Genomic DNA, 18,977 nt, shown 5'->3' on the forward strand with positions numbered 1-18,977 from the left:
TTCTCGCAAATCAAAAATTACCAGCCACATATCCTGGCTTTAGTCGAAGCACACCTCACTAGAGATTCAGCTAGGTGGCTAAATAAACCCTGGGTGCAATGGTCAATACACTCTTATACAAGCTATTCAAGAGGAGTTTCGCTTTTAATCCATAAGGCCATTACACTGTGTTCCAAATTATTATGCAAATAATATTTTCTCAGATTTTCCCAAATTACCTATATGAATTGCAGTCATTGTAATTTTCCAGTCAAATAACTATTAGAGTACAATTGAAAGGTTTTTGTACAAACTGCCTATGATAACAGTATATTTTTAAAAAGATAAAAAACTCAAACTGCACTCAAAATGCATGTTCCAAATTATTATGCACAGCAGAGTTTTCAACCTTTTCATTTTAATAAAGAACAAAAAAATGGTCATTTTTGAAATTATAAGCATTAGCAGGTTATTACAAAATGAAATCAAACAGTTTTCAACTCAAAACTTTATTCTAGGTGATGTTACATTTGCACATAGGACCCCTTGTTCGAAAGGAGCTTCTGAACTCTCTCGTCCATTGAATTTGTCAGGTTTTGGATGGTTTCTGCTTTAATTGTTTTGCATGAGGACAGAATACCCTCCCAGAGCTGTTGCTTATATGTGAACTGCCTCCCGCCATCATAGACACTCCTTTTGATGATGCTCCAGAGGTTCTCAATGGGGTTGAGGTCAGGGGAGCATGGGTGCCACACCATAAGTTTGTCCCCTTTTATGCCCATAGCAGCCAGAGATGCAGATGTGTTATGTGCAGCATGAGATGGTGCATTATCATGCATGAAAATGATCTTGCTGCGGAATGCACGGTTCTTCTTCTTGAACCATGGAAGGAAGTGCTGTTTGAGAAACTCAACCTACATTATGGAGTTCATCTTTACCCCTTCAGGGATCCTAAAATGGCCGACAATCTCTCTCCCCATGATTCCAGCCCAAAACATTACTCCACCTCCTCCTTGTTAGCGCCGTAGCCGTGTTTGCATGGGGTGTCCATCAACCAGCCATCCTCCACTCCATCCATCTGGACCATCGAGATCATTTCATGCATGATAATGCCCCGTCTCATGCTGCACATAACACATCTGCATCTCTGGCTGCTATGGGCATAAAAGGGGACAAACTTATGGTGTGGCACCCATGCTCCCCTGACCTCAACCCCATTGAGAACCTCTGGAGCATCATCAAAAGGAGTGTCTATGATGGCGGGAGGCAGTTCACATCTAAGCAACAGCTCTGGGAGGGTATTCTGTCCTCATGCAAAACAATTAAAGCAGAAACCATCCAAAACCTGACAAATTCAATGGACGAGGGAGTTCAGAAGCTCCTTTCGAACAAGGGGTCCTATGTGCAAATGTAACATCACCTAGAATAAAGTTTTGAGTTGAAAACTGTTTGATTTCATTTTGTAATAACCTGCTAATGCTTATAATTTCAAAAATGACCATTTTTTTGTTCTTTATTAAAATGAAAAGGTTGAAAACTCTGCTGTGCATAATAATTTGGAACATGCATTTTGAGTGCAGTTTGAGTTTTTTATCTTTTTAAAAATATACTGTTATCATAGGCAGTTTGTACAAAAACCTTTCAATTGTACTCTAATAGTTATTTGACTGGAAAATTACAATGACTGCAATTCATATAGGTAATTTGGGAAAATCTGAGAAAATATTATTTGCATAATAATTTGGAACACAGTGTAGTTGGGAGGTTAGGGAGGCCCGCAGAGATTCAGAGGGAAGATTTGTTTTTATAAATGCTATAATTGACTCCAGAGAGTACGTAATACTATGTATATATAACCCACCTCCTGCTAATCTAATATAATTGTCCAAAAGGCAGTAAGCTTCGCACTAAAACACCCGGATGTTCAGATTTTGTGTATGGGGGATTTCAACCTGATTATGGCCGAAAATTTAGATAGATTGAGAATTGGTGACAACACCAGAACGACAATAACACCATCTTCTAATTTGTTTTAAACTTATATGGAGAGTATTGGTTGGATAGACTTGTGGAGATTACATCACCTCGGAACTAAAGAATACACATGTCACTCCTCAACCAAATCTACATTATCACGGTTAGATTATATTTTCAGTTTTAGTAATACTGCAACGTGGGTACATAGTATTGAGCATGGGGTAAGAGGGATCTCAAACCATAGTTCGGTGATACTAACGCTTAAATTTTACCAGGTACAAGACAGACCCACATGGAAACTTAATCCCTTTTGGTTAAAATTAATTGGTCCTGATGATAGAATACCGGATCAAATAGACTGTTTCGTGGAAGTACATCCGTTGCCAAGGAACATTAAGATTTTTTTGGATAAACTGAAGGCATACCTTAGAGGATGCCTCTCCTCCACTATTTCTTACATCAAGAGAACGACTTCACAGGTTGATACCGAGTTTGAACATAGGTTAAAGGAAGCTGAACAGACTTATGTTTCAGACCCGTCTGATGAGAATAGAGAAAACTGGCTACACTCACATAGATTATATACACAAAACGTTGACACGAAATCTAAACGTAAACTATTTTTCACTAGACAATCATATTTTTAATTGGGGAACCAATCAAGTAAGTTGTTGGCTTTATGGTCCGCAGACATAAAGACTCTAGTGCTATTATTAGGATTCAAACATTAGGGAGCCAGATAGTCACTGCGGCAGAAGATATTCTAAGTGGCTTTCATAATTTTTATAAATCATTATATAAATCCCAAAGTGCCCATAATAAATTAGAATGTCTTTCTTATTTGGCAGATCTTAATTTTTCCAAATTAAGTGTCACACAACAATCCCTTTTAGATGCAGATATCACTTTAGAGGAAATAAATGCAGCCCTGGCAGATATGGATATGGGTAAAGCTCCTGGCCCTGATGGCCTACCACTAGAACTGTACCATAGATACCAAAAGGTCTTGATGCAGCACCTTTTAGAGACTTTCTCAGAGGCGATGCAAAGTGGTTCCTTGCCTGAATCCTTTTATGATTCCAATATTATTGTCCTAAAAAAGGAGGGGAAAGATCCTCTGGAGTGTGGATCATATCGCCCTATTTCACTATTAAATGTGGATTACAAAATTCTTACAAAAATTCTAGCCTTGAGACTTAATAAGGTGATACTATCGGTTGTCCACCCGGACCAAACAGGCTTTATGCCAGGAAAAAATGCTTCTATTAACATTAGAAGGGTACAATCAATAGCTCAATATAGCTCTCTGATACCGGGAAATGATTGGGCCTTGGCTTCATTGGATGCGGCCAAGGCTTTTGACTGCTGGAGTGGCCGTTTTTATTTGCTTGCCTAGAGAAATTTGGTTTTGGTCCTAAATTTCGGGCCTGGATTCAAATATTGCACGTGGCCCCCAAAGCTAAAATAGTGATAAATAATATGTTCTCCACATCTTTTTCATTGGAAAGGGGAACTCGCCAGGGATGCCCTTTGTCTCCGGCTCTATTCGCTCTGGCAATTGAAGCATTGGCTATAAGAATACGATCATCTGAGGATATCAGTGGAATTACAATTGCAAACAGAACTGATATAATTGGTTTATATGCAGATGACATGATAATTTTTATGGACAAGGTTAAAGATACTCTTCCATCTGTTATATCTACTATTGATAAATTTAGTGAATATTCGGGTCTCTTTATAAATTGGGATAAGTCTTCTCTTATGTCTCTGTCGCCCACTCCGAATGCTGATTTGGAAACGTTATCTCCTTTACCTGTAGTGTCATGTTTCAAATACTTGGGAATTATGATTGTTAGAAATGATAGAGAGGACCTCTCGAGTAATACTCTCCCTTTATTAGAATAAGCTAAATGTAAATTTTCCTTGTGGGGGAGATTACCACTATCAGTGTCAGGAAGGATTAACTTAATTAAGATGATCTTACTCCCTAAATTTAATTATATATTACAACATAGTGCAGTACCGGTCCCTAAAAAATTCTTCACATCTCTTAATTCTTTGATGTCCACATTCATTTGGGGGAACTCCAGACCTAAACTCAGGTTATCTACCCTTCAAAGACCTAAAGATATGGGAGGAGCAGCTCTGCCTGACTTCCATCTATATTATTTAGTAGGTCAACTAAAAGCAATCCATAGTTGGATGCCTGACTCCCAGTTACCGAATTCACGTTTTAGGCACAGGTTGTTTACTGGGTTTTTTAGAATTGAATAAATCGACTGCCATTAAGTTGTTACCCCTACATAGATTGGCGAGAACGGTATGGAAACAGGCAAAGAAAAGAATTGACTTTACACATGTTATAGCTGAAATGCCTATATGGGGGAATCCGTACTTTGCGACATTAGTGGAACAACCATCTGTCTCCTTTTGGATATCTAGTGGGGTCTATTTGTTAAGAGATATTTATGAAAGATCTATACTGATGTAATTTGAACAGGTGCAAAATAAATTCAAGGTTCCAAGATCTCAATTCTTCAGGTATCTCCAACTTAGAACTGGGCTCAGATTTCACTAACAAAACTTAGAAATAAATCAAACTATTTCCTCATTTCCCTTAATAGGAATACTTAAATCTCAAGCCCCACAAGGTCTTATATCCAGCTTGTATACTTACTTGCTATCAACAGGCTTAGATTGAAACCCTTTGCCAGCAAAAAATAAGTGGAGACTTCTAATTCCGAATATGGGGGAGGAGGAATGGGAGGGAGTTTTGGTGTCCCCGTCCTTTGTCTCCCCCTCCTTTAATAATAAGCTGATTCAGCTATATATTATTTAATCAGTCATATCTCCCACCCCTCAGACTATATCAAATGGGGCGCTCCTCTAATTCAGAATGTTTACGATGTCATACCATAGATGCTGACTTTGTTCATTTAATTTGAGACTGCTCCATTATTAGGTCCTTCTGGCAGGAAGTTACCTCTTTACTATCCTCTTTAGTATCCATCCCAATTCCACGTGATCCATTGATTTGCCTTTTTGAGGTAATGGAGGATGATGCCTGGGATCATTATATTAAGATTTTTTTTGAGAGAAACCTTATTTTTGGCCAGGAAATTGTTGGCACTAAGATGGATGGGCAATACACAACCAAGATTGCGATCTTGGATCGCACTGGTTAACTCAATCATCCCAATCGAAAAGATAGTATACCAAAACAGAGGTTGTCCATTAAAATTTTCCAAAATATGGGACTATTGGAATTCTTCGTGCCTTACGGTCTCTACTTAGGCAAAGGTTTCGAGCTGGAGAGTAAATATGTAAGGGGTGTGAGAATAAATAGAAAACCACGATTTATAAGTGACAAATGTTGCTTATAGGGGCAAGCATCTAGATCCATATACATTACGATGAGAGTCAATCTGAGCATGGAAAGGATAAAGACAGCACAAGTTTGATAAGTTGTGGTTGAGGATTCAAAGTATGGATTTCCTTCTTATATAATTCCAGAAGATGCGACATTCACGGGGCAAAGAAATTATTTATATGCATGCGATAACCCATCCAACCAGTTTATTTTAATGTGTTCTCATCGATGTAAAAGATGTAAAACTATGTTTATGTGATGTCTCTGGATGTTTTCTACTACCAAATGCAATGTGTAATTGTTTATAAAATTGTTTAATAAAATAAATTAAGTTTAAAAAAAAGGTGAGCTGAATCTGTAATAATCTAAAGATTCTTACTTCTTTTAAAATCTGTGAAAGGAAGCTGGCGATTTGGAGTCTCCCTATCCCGACCAGAATAGTTCTGCTGCCTAGAGATCCCATCCAAATCTAGAGCACTGGAATTGGCACTGGATCCTGACGCCAGCTTTTGAGAGAGTAAATCTCCACTGATTTTCTTCAAGTAGGATGCTGGGGCCCAGCCCTCTGCTCCTTTATATCTGAAACAAGACAAACAATTAATGATGTTTTTACATCAATCAGTTCAACAAATGCATCTAGTATTAATCATGATATTGTCAAGACCTCTAAAAAGTTTCTACTGTGACTCATGCAAGGGAAATATAGTGTCTTTGCCTCAAGCCTTCTATGGTAGCTAAGAGACTTTAAAATGAAAAGATAAAAATAAAAAATTGCAGACAAACACGAAAGATTACATTGTGTTTTCATGAGTTTTATGACTGTTTTTGCAGTAATAATCATCATAAAATGTGATCATTTCCATACTCACAATGAACATGCCTGCTCTGATTAATCAAACTTTTTTTTAAATAAAAAGAGGGGAATAAACTATTGCCAGTCATGTCTGCCCACACTTATCTATGGGTGAACAAAAAAGGTATGCTGATCTTTCCCATGGTAGATACAATGACTTGCAAAAGTATTCACCCCCTTGGCATTTTACCCATTTTGTGACATTACAACCTGTGTTTAATTATTTTTGTAATCTGATTTGTGCGTGATGCATCAGCACTAAATAGTCTAAGTTGGTGAAGTGAGGAAAATATAGGCAAAAATTTAATTTATGGGATCAATTAACTAAAAATTGGAATGTGCATATGTATTCACCCCTTTTTCTGGTGCAAGCAATTACCTTCATAAGTCACATGCTTAGTGAAAGGAAGTCCACCTGTGTGCAATCTAAGTGACACATGGTCTGTCTGTATATACACACCTTTTCTGAAAGGCCACTGTAGTTGCATGACCAATAAGCAAGAGGCACCACTAACCAAACAACGCCATAACGAGTCAGGGACAAAGTTGTTGAGAAGTACAAGTCAGGGTTGGGTAATAAAAAATATCCCAATCTCTGATGATCTCCCAGAGCACCATCAAATCCATCATCATCAAATGTAAACAACAGGGTACTACAACAAACCTGACAAGGGAAGGCCGCCCACCAAAACTCTCAGCCCAGGCAAGGAGGGTATTATTAAGAGAAGAAGCACACAGACCAAAGGTAACCCTGAAGGAGCGGCAGAGTTCCCAAGAAGAGACTGGAGTATCTGTCCATACGACCACAGTAAGCCGTACACTCCATAGAGGTGGACTTTATGGAAGAGTGGGCAAAAAAAAGCATTTATTTACACAAAAAAATTGTAAGGCTCATTTTGATTTTGCCAAAAGACATGTGAGAGACTCCCCAAATGTATGGAGGAAGGGGCTGTAGTCAAATTGAACTTTTTGGCCACCAAGGTAAACGCTATGTTTAGCGCCAATCCAACACAGCCCATCACCTTAAGAACGCCATCCCCACAGTGAAACATGGTGGTGGCAGCATCATGCTGTAAGGATGATTTTCGGCAACATGGACAGGGAAAACGGGTCCGAGTCAAGGTGAAGATGGATGGTGTGAAATACAGGGATATTCTTGAGCAAAACCTGTCTCAGTTTGTCAGTTATTTGATACTGGGACGGAGGTTCACCTTCCAGCAAGACAATGACCCAAATCATACTGCTAAAGCAACACTTGAGTGATTTAAAGGGAAACGTGTAAATGTTTTGGAGTGGACTAGTCAAAGCCCAGACAGTAATCTAACTGAGAATCTTTGGTCAGACTTGAAGATTGCTGTTCACCAGAGGAAACCATCTAACTTGAAGAAGCTGGAGCAGTTTTGCCTTGAAGAATGGACAAAAAAACAGTGGCAAGATGTGAAAAGCTCATAGAGACTTATCCAAAGCGACTTGCAGCTGTAATTGCCGCAAAAGGAGGCTCTACAAAGTACTGACTTTAGGGAGCTGAATAGTTACGCACACTGAAGTTTTCAGTTATTTTGTCCTATTTGTTGTTTGCTTCACAATAAAATTAAAACCAAATGTTCACAGTTGTAGGCATATTCTTTACATGAACTGATGCAAATCTTCAAAAAAAAAAAACAAGTGAAATTCCAGGTTGTGAGGTAGCAAAACACGAAAAATGGTAAGAGGGGTGAATACTTTTGCAAACCACTGTATCTTGGACAGTAGGGCTGTTTCCTCATACTACCATTCCCTTGCCCCTGCTTCTTGATAATCAACCTGAGCATTTTAACTACACTGCTCAAAAAATAAAGGGAACACTTAAACAACAGAGCATAACACCAAGTGAATCAAACTTCTGTGAAATCAAACTGTCCACTTAGGAAGCAACACTGATTGACAATCAATTTCACATGCTGTTGTGCAAATGGAATAGACAATAGATGGAAATTATTGGCAATTATCAAGACTCCCTCAATAAAGGAGTGGTTCTGCAGGTGGGGACCACAGACCACATCTCACTACCAATGCTTTCTAGCTGATGTTTTGGTCACTTTTGAATGTTGGTTGTGCTTTCCCACTCGTGGTAGCATGAGATGGACTCTACAACCCACAGAAGTTGCTCAGGTAGTGCAGCTCATGCAGGATGGCACATCAATGCGAGCTGTGGCAAGAAGATTTGCTGTGTCTGTCAGCGTAGTGTCCAGAGGCTGGAGGCGCTACCAGGAGACAGGCCAGTACACCAGGAGACGTGGAGGGGGCCGTAGGAGGGCTACAACCCAGCAGCAGGACCGCTACCTCCGCCTTTGTGCAAGGAGGAACAGGAGGAGCACTGCCAGAGCCCTGCAAAATGACCTCCAGCAGGCCACAAATATGCATGTGTCTGCACAAACGGTTAGAAACCGACTCCATGAGGGTGGTATGAGGGCCCGACCTCCACAGATGGGGGTTGTGCTCACAGCCCAACACCGCACAGGATGCTTGGCATTTGCCGCAGAACACCAGGATTGGCAAAGTCGCCACTGGCGCCCTGTGCTCTTCACAGATGAAAGCAGGTTCACACTGAGCACATGTGACAGACGTGACAGAGTCTGGAGACGCCGTGGAGAGCGATCTGCTGCCTGCAACATCCTTCAGCATGACCGGTTTGGCAGTGGGTCAGTAATGGTGTGGGGTGGCATTTCTTTGGAGGGCTGCACAGCCCTTCATGTGCTCGCCAGAGGTAGCCTGACTGCCATTAGGTACCAAGATGAGATCCTCAGACCCATTGTGAGACCATATGCTGGTGCGGTTGTCCCTGGGTTCCTCCTAATGCAGGACAATGCCAGACCTCATGTGGCTGGAGTGTGTCAGCAAGATGAAGGCATTGAAGCTATGGACTAGCCCGCCCGTTCCCCAGACCTGAATCTGATTGAGCACATCTGGGACATCATGTCTCGCTCCATCCACCAATGTCACGTTGCACCACAGACTGTCCAGGAGTTGGCAGATGCTTTAGTCCAGGTCTGGGAGGAGATCCCACAGGAGACCATCCACAACCTCATCAGGAGCATGCCCAGGCGTTGTAGGGAGCTCATACAGGCACGTGGAGGCCACACACAATACTGAGCCTCATTTTGACTTGTTTTAAGGACATTACATCAAAGTTGGATCAGCCTGTAGTGTGTTTTTCCACTTTAATTTTGGGGGTGACTCCAAATCCAGGCCTCCATTGGTTAATAAATTTGATTTCTATTGATGATTTTTGTGTGATTTTGTTGTCAGCACATTCAACTTTGTACAGAACAAAGTATTCAATGAGAATATTTCATTCATTCAGATCTAGGATGTGTTATTTGAGTGTTTCCTTTATTTTTTGAGCAGTGTAATTTGACTATACCAACATTTTTATGCATATTTTCCAACTTCAAGCTGTATAAACTTGATGATTGGATGAACCAGATCAGGTGATGTGTACTTGTGTAATGAGGGGGGTGAGTCCTAAGGATACAACACCCTTATGAGCAGAATTTTTCGGAAGCTTAGTTTCCTCAGGCAAAACGGACCAAAAAACAAAAAGATTTAACTGACTGCAAAGTCAAAAATTGTGAAAAGTCTTACAATGGGATGCAGCACTCTTGAAATTGCTAAGGCATTGGGGGATGATCACAGACGTTTTGTTGCAAATAGTCAACAGGGTAGCAAAAAATGTGTTCAGTGCTCAGAGACATGGCCAAGGTAAGGGAGGCTGAAACCCGACCACCACATTCCAGAGATCTTTCTACATAAAGTGACAAGTCGGATTTGAAATATTTGGTTTGGTCACTAAGAGGGTAAAAGAATATTGGACCACAATTTGTGTACCCATAGTTGTGAACTAAAAGCGGATTTTTGGACCATGAAATGACTATTGGTGTAGCTCATGTGAATTTTCTTTGTGTCAATACCTATTGTTCTGCAAATTAACAACCCTGGTTAGCTGGAAGCACACTTCATTGGACATGATGTATTGCAATGGTTCCAAATGCTTGTCTACACTCATGTAACATGTTTCTGTTTATTCTTTTACCTCTTTCACAACTGAGACTTGGTATGGCTACAGGTGTAGTGATTTTAGTACAAATTATCATCATGTGGTTCTGCTGATGGGCAACTGCTCTGACCATTTTCAGGTCAATTTCCAGGGGCTTCTCATAATCATCTCCTGGAGGTCTACAACAATAACAGGTATCTGAACATCTGGTTGGTCATATTTTTTTTCTTTGGCCTGGCCACTTCACCATTAAATTATGTATACTACTCTTTGCTGTTAGTGGAAAATACGGAAGATGACCAGCAAAATAGTACATTGATTTTTTAGGATGAGCCTGTGCATACATAGGCCTCCATTATCACAATTCTTGGTGGAGTCAAAGAGTACCGCTCAACTAACGAGGAAGGATCCAATGGCCCTTGTTCATATCTTACACTCATCTGGTAAAATGAAAGGGGAGATCTGATTATGTTGCAATGGGCAGCAAAAAAAGTTTTACTGTAGGACAATTTTGATGTATGAGACCTGATAAGCACTATCCTGTACAAACCACACAAGGGACACAGGGATCTCTGCTTTTGTGCCCCCTCTCCAGTACTTTATGAACAGCTGTGCAATGCATACATACCTAATTTTCCACCATCCCTCAAGATTCTTTTGAATGACTTCTACTATGACACCTTTATCCAGAGTGATTTCATCTTGATCTCGTGCAGTGTAAGGATAGATAACACTGTATTTCTCTTCTGTTCATACAAAAAAGCGAAGAAATATAATTATTAGCAGACACAAACCATTCATGGTTTGATTCAATATTAGGCACTAGAATCGTAGAGGTCTGAATTCTCATTTATGTAGCATAAAATACTATTAAAGTTGGATCCAAAACACAGGTTGGGGCGTTTTATACACTAAGGCTATGTTCACACATTGCGTTTTGCTGTGTTTTTGCACTTACTCATAGCTTTCTGTGGGTGTAAAATGCTGCAAAAAAAGCTGAAAAAACGCTGAAAGAATTGACATGCCGCAGATTTAAAAAAAAAAATGCAGCAGTTTTCCAAATCAGTCAGAAAAAAACAAGCATGTGCATGAGATATCTGAAATCTCATAGATTTTGGTGGTAATGTAAATAGCAGGTTTAAATTTGCAAAAAAAAAACGCAGCAAAAATGGAAAAAAACGCAGCAAAAATGCAAATGTGTGAAAAAGTCTTATACTGTCTACTGTCAGTCTTGTGGTATCATGGTCTATTGATGGTGCAGTGAGGAATCTCCATGGAATAGGGTATAATAAATCATCAAAGGAGCAAAATTATTACAGATAGCATAAAAGCAAATGTAAAAACTGGCTAAAACAAGTAATGGACAAGCTGCAAAGTCAAAGCTGCAGGTTAGATATGGGTTTCATTGGCTTTCAAAATAGCATATCTGGGGTCTCATGAACAGAGCAAATCAAATTGTAGTCTAGAGTGTAAAAAAGGATGATGTTGGACTTCTCAGTCACCATAATGTATGTTGAAAAGTAATGCTGTATTCAAATAGTATGGATAAATGCACATAATACATGGATGAGGTGAAATAGCTTCTGTTACATAAGTATTTATTTATTGAGTAACCATCATTTTAATTTTCTTTTTTCCAGAAATCAATAGTACACGTGAAAATGAGAAACTCCGTAAAATATTGGTTTACACAAAAAGAGAAATCTGCTTCTTTCTCCTCCTGAACAGATCTTTTATTCTCAAAATTCTTAATTTACAGGTAAAATCTGTATTCAGTGAAAAGAGATGCTCCAATTAATCAGATAGGAGATGATAATTGGTGCTCATAAAGTTCTATGGAGAACTGTAAGTGTTGTTTCTGGAGAACTTGCAGCAGGATGTCGGTGTCTGCTTCTAGCTCACGCTGCCTCTCTTCTCCATATTATCTTATAAACACCAACTATAATTTCCTATATCACTAATGGGGAAATCTTGTCTTCCTGAATACAGATTTAAAGATCAGTCCAGGAGGAAAAAGAAGCAGCTTTCTCTGATAAGATATTTTACAAAGTATCTTATTTTCAAGTGTACTACTGATTTATGAAATAAAAGTTAAAACAATGGTATTTATTTGAAGAGAAACTGTCAGCATGATTTTGTAATGTAAAGTAAAGATATGGCTGTAATGGTGCTGTGATACTGATTACATTTATACCTTTGGTGAAGAAATCCGCTTTGTGGTTCTTGTTTAATCAGCATTTGAAGTTTTCTGCTAATATGATTTTGGTGCACAGGGGCCGGACTGAGCACTGGGCCTTCTCCTCCCGGTCTGTAATTCCCCAACCCCTCCGCCTGCCCCAGGTCTGTGAATGACAGGTCACCGCTGAGATTTCATACAGAGGAGGCAGAGGGTCACAGACCGGGAGGCGAAGGCCCAGTGCTCAGTCCGGCCCCTGTGCACCGAAATCGAATTGGCAGAAAACTTCAAATGCTGATTAAACAAGAACCACAAAGCGGATTTCTTCGCCAAATGATTCAATTTAATCTGTATTACAGCACCATTACAGCCACATCTTTACTTTACATTACAAAATAGTGCTGACAGGTTCTTAAGAATTTGCATAAGTATGTTTTTTGATATGTCAATCCAATACAGTTCATACTTTTAAATGCATAGTCTTTACTGTAAGAATCATGCCTCTGGCATGCATATTAAAATTTAATTTGGAAGCAAAACATTTACATGCAAGACATAGAAACACCAGCGGTAGCATCTCATGCAACAAAATCAAACACAAACAGCAATTGCAGACAATAAAACAAGCCTCTCTGCACCTCGTCCCCATCCACTGGTGTACAAGTCCCCAAGTGTCCTTCGGCGGCCGACGTGCCTAGGCAAGGACCAATATCTCCATGGGGCTGGAGCACGTTGGGAAGCAGGAGGTGACAAAACAAGAAATGAGGAACTGTCAGGTTTTTCCAAATATCTGTGTTAATAGCTAGGCACTTTTAGGAATCGGAGCGGACTGTCCTATTAGCACTACTTCCTGTTGTAAAAAGGTTCACTTGGGCTATTTCTTATGGAATTACTAGAAATACAACACACATACACATAGTACACAGACGAGTATGACGTTATTAGACAGAACATGACACCGACATTGATATACACATATATACACACATAAAAAGCAGTCTGGGAGAAAACAGGTTTTAGATGACAAAAATATTTCCTTATATCTGGAAAAGTCAGAGTTTTTGGTTTACAGTACCATGCATTGGCACATTATAATTCTGTAGTGGGTGTTAGCCAGGATCAAGTGACAAAATATTAAAAGAGGCACTTTATTCTTTTTACCTTCTTCTGGCTGTATAGTAAAGTCTTCCTGTCCTCCATCCTGAGCCTCTAAGCAAGTAGCAGGTACCCATCCTTGCTCATCTGCAGTACTCACAAACCACCAGCCTGGAATCAACATATAGGAAACATTTTATAAAGGCCTTCTTATTGCTTCATAAGTCCCAACCACTTATTTTGCTAGACAAGTTTTTCTTTACACACGGTGTATATCCATCCTGGTGATTTATAAGGAGCAATGGCAGAAAAAAATGCAATGAATCCAAACAGAAAAAGCCTTAATTACCTTAAAGAGGTTGTCCGAAACAGAAAATGCCCTGTATACACTTCCGTTCAAAACTTTGGGGTCATTTAGAAATTTCATTATTTTTGAAAGAAAAGCACTTTTTTTTTTTCAATGAAGCTAACATAAAATGAACCAGAAATACACTCTATACATTGTTAATGTGGTAAATGACTATTCTAGCTGCAAACGTCTTGTTTTTATTGCAATATCTACATAGGTGTATAGAGGCCCATTTCTAACAACCACCACTCCAGTGTTTTAATGGTACATTGTGTTTGCTAAGTGGCAAAGAAAAAGCCATATCTGAGACTGGCTAATAAAAGGAAAAGATTAATATGGGCAAAAGAACACAGACATTGGACAGAGGAAGATTGGAAAAAAGTTTTATGGACAGGTGAATCAAAGTTTGAGGTGTTTGGATCACACAGAAGAACATTTGTGAGACGCAGAACAACTGAAAAGATGCTGGAAGAGTGGCTGACGCCATCTGTCAAGCATGGTGGAGCTAATGTGATGGTCTGGGGTTGCTTTGGTGCTGCTAAAGTGGGAGATTTGTACAAGGTAAATGGGATTTTGAATAAGGAAGGCTATCACTCCATTTTGCAATGCCATGCAATACCCTGTGGACAGCGCTTGATTGGAGCCAATTTCACCCTATAACAGGACAATGACCCAAAGTACACCTCCAAATTATGCATGAACTATTTAGGGAAGAAGCAGGCAGCTGGTATTCTATCTGTAATGGAGTGGCCAGCGCAGTCACCAGATCTCAACCCCATTGAGTTGTTGTGGGAGCAGCTTGAACGTATGGTACGCAAAAAGTGCCCATCAAGCCAATCCAACATGTGGGAGGGGCTTCAGGACGCATGGGGTGAAATCTCTCAAGATTACCTCAGCAAATTAACAGCTAGAATGTCAAAGGTCTGCAATGATGTAATTGCTGCAAAGGGAGCATTCTCTGACGAAAGCAAAGTTTGAAGAAGAAAATTATTCTTTCTAATAAAAATCATTATTTCTAACCTTGTCAATGTCTGGACTATATTTTCTAATCGTTTTGCAGCTCATTTGATAAATAAAAGTATGAGTTTTCATGGAAAACACAAAATTGTCTGGGTGACCCCAAACATTTGAACAGTAGTGTATATATATATATATATATATATATATAGATTTTTTTTTAAAAGGAATCTGTCACCTCATTTGACCTACCTAAACTATTAATATGGCCATACAGGTTATAGACTGCTGAAAAAGTTCTCCCTGTATGTCTCATATCAGATTTCTTGCTATTGAAAAATCATCTTTTATCACTTTATATAAATAAATGACCTCTTCCAGGCTCTGGGAAGGATGTTGTCTAGACGATAACTCTGCCTCCAGATCTTATTTTACATGAAGGGGGAGTTATCAGTGTGATGTGTGTTGGTTACCATTGTGATGTGTAATAGTGACCACTGTGATGTCTAATGGTTACCGGTGTGATGTGTAATGGTTACCAGTGTTACCAGTGTGATGTGTGATAGTTAACAGTGTGAGACAAGTAACTAACACAGAACAGGAGAAATTAAATTTGTCTTCTCGCAAACACATTTTTTGCAGCTCTGCTGTATTGTAACAATATTGCAGCCCTGTCTGCCTGTGAGATGGAGGCTGGAGCTGAGAGGAACCTGCAGATGTGTTAGGTATAATCACACACAGCTCTGCAGTGAGATCAGGAGAGCAGAGAGCGGCCATCACACATCACACTGGTACCTATCACGCATCACACTGGTAACACTGGTAACCATTACACATCACACTGGTAACCATTACACATCACACTGGTAACACTGGTAACCATTACACATCACACTGGTAACACTGGTAACCATTACACATCACACTGGTAACACTGGTAACTATTACACATCACACTGGCAACACTGGCAACCATTACACATCACACTGGTAACCATCACACATCACACTGGTAACTATCATACATCACAGTGGTCACTCCCCCTTCATGTAAAATAAGCTCTGGAGGCAGAGGTATCTTCCAGTCAATATCCTCCTCATAGCCTGGAAGAGGACATTTACATAAAGTGATAAAAGAGGATTTCTCAACAACAAGACATCTGATATCAGACATACAGGGATGATTCTTTTCAGCATTCTATAACCTGTATGCCCATATTAATAGTTTAGATAGGTCAAATGTGGTGACAGATTCCCTTTAAACCCTACACACTTTTGTCATTTGCCTTGTTTGTAAATGTCTTACTGTTCTCCCTATACAGCTAATCCTTGTATCGGTTTTCTTACCTTACTTTCTGTGTTCCTTTCGAGTCCCAGCATTCACTGAGGATTTTCGAAAGGGACATCATCAGGAGGATGACCCTGCAGTCACTTCTCTGCGGCTTCGATCACACCCCCTGAAACGGTATGTCATAAGGGTTTCACTTATCACAGCTTCTTTAACCAGTGCCCCCTGATGGCGTCCCAAATCAGAGTGAAAGAAGCAGAGAAGTGACCGCAGTGTCTTCCCCACAGCTTCTGTGCCCTGTAGCAGATCATCATCAGGGGGCAATGGTTACAAAAGCAGGGAGAAGTCAAAAAGTAGGCGCTCACCACACTTGCTTGTAGTTGGAAGGCTGATGGACCTAAAGCCAGTGGGTGCCAAATTCTGCTGGTGGAGCACAGCAAAACCGGAGAAAACAGGAAGTGGCATGGCACAACCATCTGGTCAAATATAATATCCTTCATTGAAAATTTCTTAAAACAAGTGGATCCATTCCAGATGCATAAAAAAGTGGCGCGTTTCTGGCACAAAAGTGCCCTTAATCATGATCATAGTATAAAATAATGCATCATGGGAGTCTCGTTTTAAAATACGAGAGCCAATCGCCCAAGCAAGTGAATAATTAACCAAAGAAAAGGACTACCTGTGTGAATGAGTACTACTATCTTTTATATATTTATTAAATCATGTTGTTGCATATTGCACTTATTCACACAGGTAGTCCTTTTCTTTGGTTAATTATTCGCCTGTTTGATGGGTCAATTGGCCCATAGGATTGGCTCTCGTAACTTTAAAATGAGACTCCCATGATGCATTATTTTATACTATGAATAAGAACCCTTCTGCACCAGAATTGTGTCCGTTTTTTAATCCATCTGGAATGGATCCACTTGTTTTAAGAATTTTTCAATAAAGAATATTTTGTTTTACCAGATAATTGTGCTGTGCACCTTCCCTTTTTTCTAAAAGCAGGAAGAGTGAACCCAGCGCTGCCCCCTGATGACATCCTGTTTCGGGGGTGGGGGGTAAGAGATCAAAGCTAACTGCAGGGCCATCCTCTTGATGACGTCTATATGAGAATCCCCAGAAAATGCTGGGACTCAAATGGAACAGCACAGGAAGTAAGGTAAGGCAGATTAAGGGATTGCTGTATAGGGAGAATAGTGGGGAATTATCAAATAAAATTACAAAAGTGGTTAGGGCTTAAAAATAGATATTTATACAGGGCATTTTTATATTTACATTCCTTTTTGCTATAGATCAGTACAGTAAAGTGACGTAGGCTGTGTTAACATATCAGTTTTTATTTCTGTTTTAAAGATGTCTTTTCAATGGGTTTTATTTTTTCTAAAATGTTATCAGTTTGTGTCAGTTCCATCTTCTATCCATTGGTTGGATGGTCAAAATAAAAGTAGTCTTTACAGCTTGTTGTCTGTTCAAGAAAAGAGTAGCAGACAGAATGGACACTTCCTTTTTTAAACATTAAAGTCTATGGAAAACAGATCATAACATATATTTACGGCATCCGTTTTATGTACTGAGCGCACCCAGAACCCTACAGGTATTCAGAATACCAGATCCATTCAAAATAGAACAAACACAGACACCAAACAGAAAATTTGGCTTCAGTTTGGTAATCGTTTGTACCTATTTTTTACATGCATTTTTTTGCGCCTGTTTATTTTTTTTTAACTGGACTAGAAACGGATCCCAAATGTGGACATGTGAACAACAGCTTAGTAATATTTCCTTAACAATCATAAATCCGTACAATTTGCACAGAAATACACAACTAAAACTAGAAATAATGTCAGAATAAAAATTAAAACTTTAGAAACACTCTCGCTTCATATCATCATTTTCTCCATTGTTTTACCGCTGAATAGATGCAATCACCCCCCCCCTTTATAACAACCCAAATAATCCCAAACGTAGAGAAAGCTGTTACTTTCGTGAACGTTAGGAACGCAGTACGTAATTATAAATGTTCTAGACTATAGGACGCACCCAGGTTTAAACAACAGAAAGTTAGAAAAAAATATGAATTAAAACCTAAAATAACCTAAAATAGACCTAAAAAAAGACATACAGTATTTGATCCTCCTTACTTTATGGTCTATGGTATTAAAATTATTGCCAAGTGGTGCAGGATAAAAGAGGAGTTAATACTTTATTTCATGGTGGTCTACGGTAGCATGAGAGTTAATACCTGTGGTCCAGGAGCTAGGTTCTTAGCCTGTGGTACAAGTTCTCCAGGAGGTACATACCATGTCCTCATGCTATGCTTATAATTATGTGCAGGGAATTGTATGATCATTGCTTTGGAGGTAATTAGATGGTTAATATACACCAGTCCAAGCCAAGTGTACACATCATGCCCTCTGAATACTAGCTCATTTTCTTACCAGACTCATTTTTCTCAATGATGTCTACCACTTGACCAACACGCAAGGTGATTTCTGTGCTCTCCTGTTTATCGTATGCGGCAACCACCACATACTGATCCAAGACTAAGGGGTCAGCCGATGTAGAGTCTGCACCTAACCAAAAAAGAGAATATACAGATCTGTAAATCACATGTTCGTACTTAGCATATAAATGAAGGCAGTAAAAAAGATATTAAAAAACAGATAAACTTAACCGCCTTCCTTACAACTTACAGATATGGTCTCATTATCTGGAAAAATGTAATTTACAAATCACCATAGATTTCCTTAACCAGTATTTTCTAAGCAACATGGGGGCTTGTAAAAAAGCTGTGCTAAATATGTAATTACTGTTTAGTAGATAGCACAGGTTAAAAGTACCAATGTTATAATACTTAGCCACAGCTAGAGGGCACCAAAACACAAGAAGTG

At 39.4% G+C, this 18,977-nt stretch overlaps 1 protein-coding gene across 2 annotated transcripts in view; it reads right to left on the reverse strand.

Annotated features, from left to right (window-relative positions):
* The window catches only part of SH3PXD2B (SH3 and PX domains 2B), a 248,122-nt gene that overhangs the window by 18,288 nt on the left and 210,857 nt on the right, over window positions 1-18,977 (reverse strand). Inside the window, exons 7-11 of one of the 2 annotated variants that reach the window (XM_073651312.1) lie at window positions 18,525-18,659; window positions 13,556-13,660; window positions 13,033-13,116; window positions 10,847-10,964; window positions 5,709-5,908 (exon numbers count right to left, since the gene is read on the reverse strand). In XM_073651312.1, coding sequence (XP_073507413.1) covers window positions 5,709-5,908; window positions 10,847-10,964; window positions 13,033-13,116; window positions 13,556-13,660; window positions 18,525-18,659 — 642 coding nt within the window. The remainder of the gene's footprint in view (window positions 1-5,708; window positions 5,909-10,846; window positions 10,965-13,032; window positions 13,117-13,555; window positions 13,661-18,524; window positions 18,660-18,977) is intronic. The other variant, XM_073651313.1, reaches the window with a different exon arrangement.

Source organism: Phyllobates terribilis, unplaced genomic scaffold (assembly GCF_046119375.1).
Source record: "Phyllobates terribilis strain yellow unplaced genomic scaffold, ASM4611937v1 Scaffold_11__3_contigs__length_659146591, whole genome shotgun sequence".
Lineage (NCBI taxonomy): Eukaryota > Metazoa > Chordata > Amphibia > Anura > Dendrobatidae > Phyllobates > Phyllobates terribilis.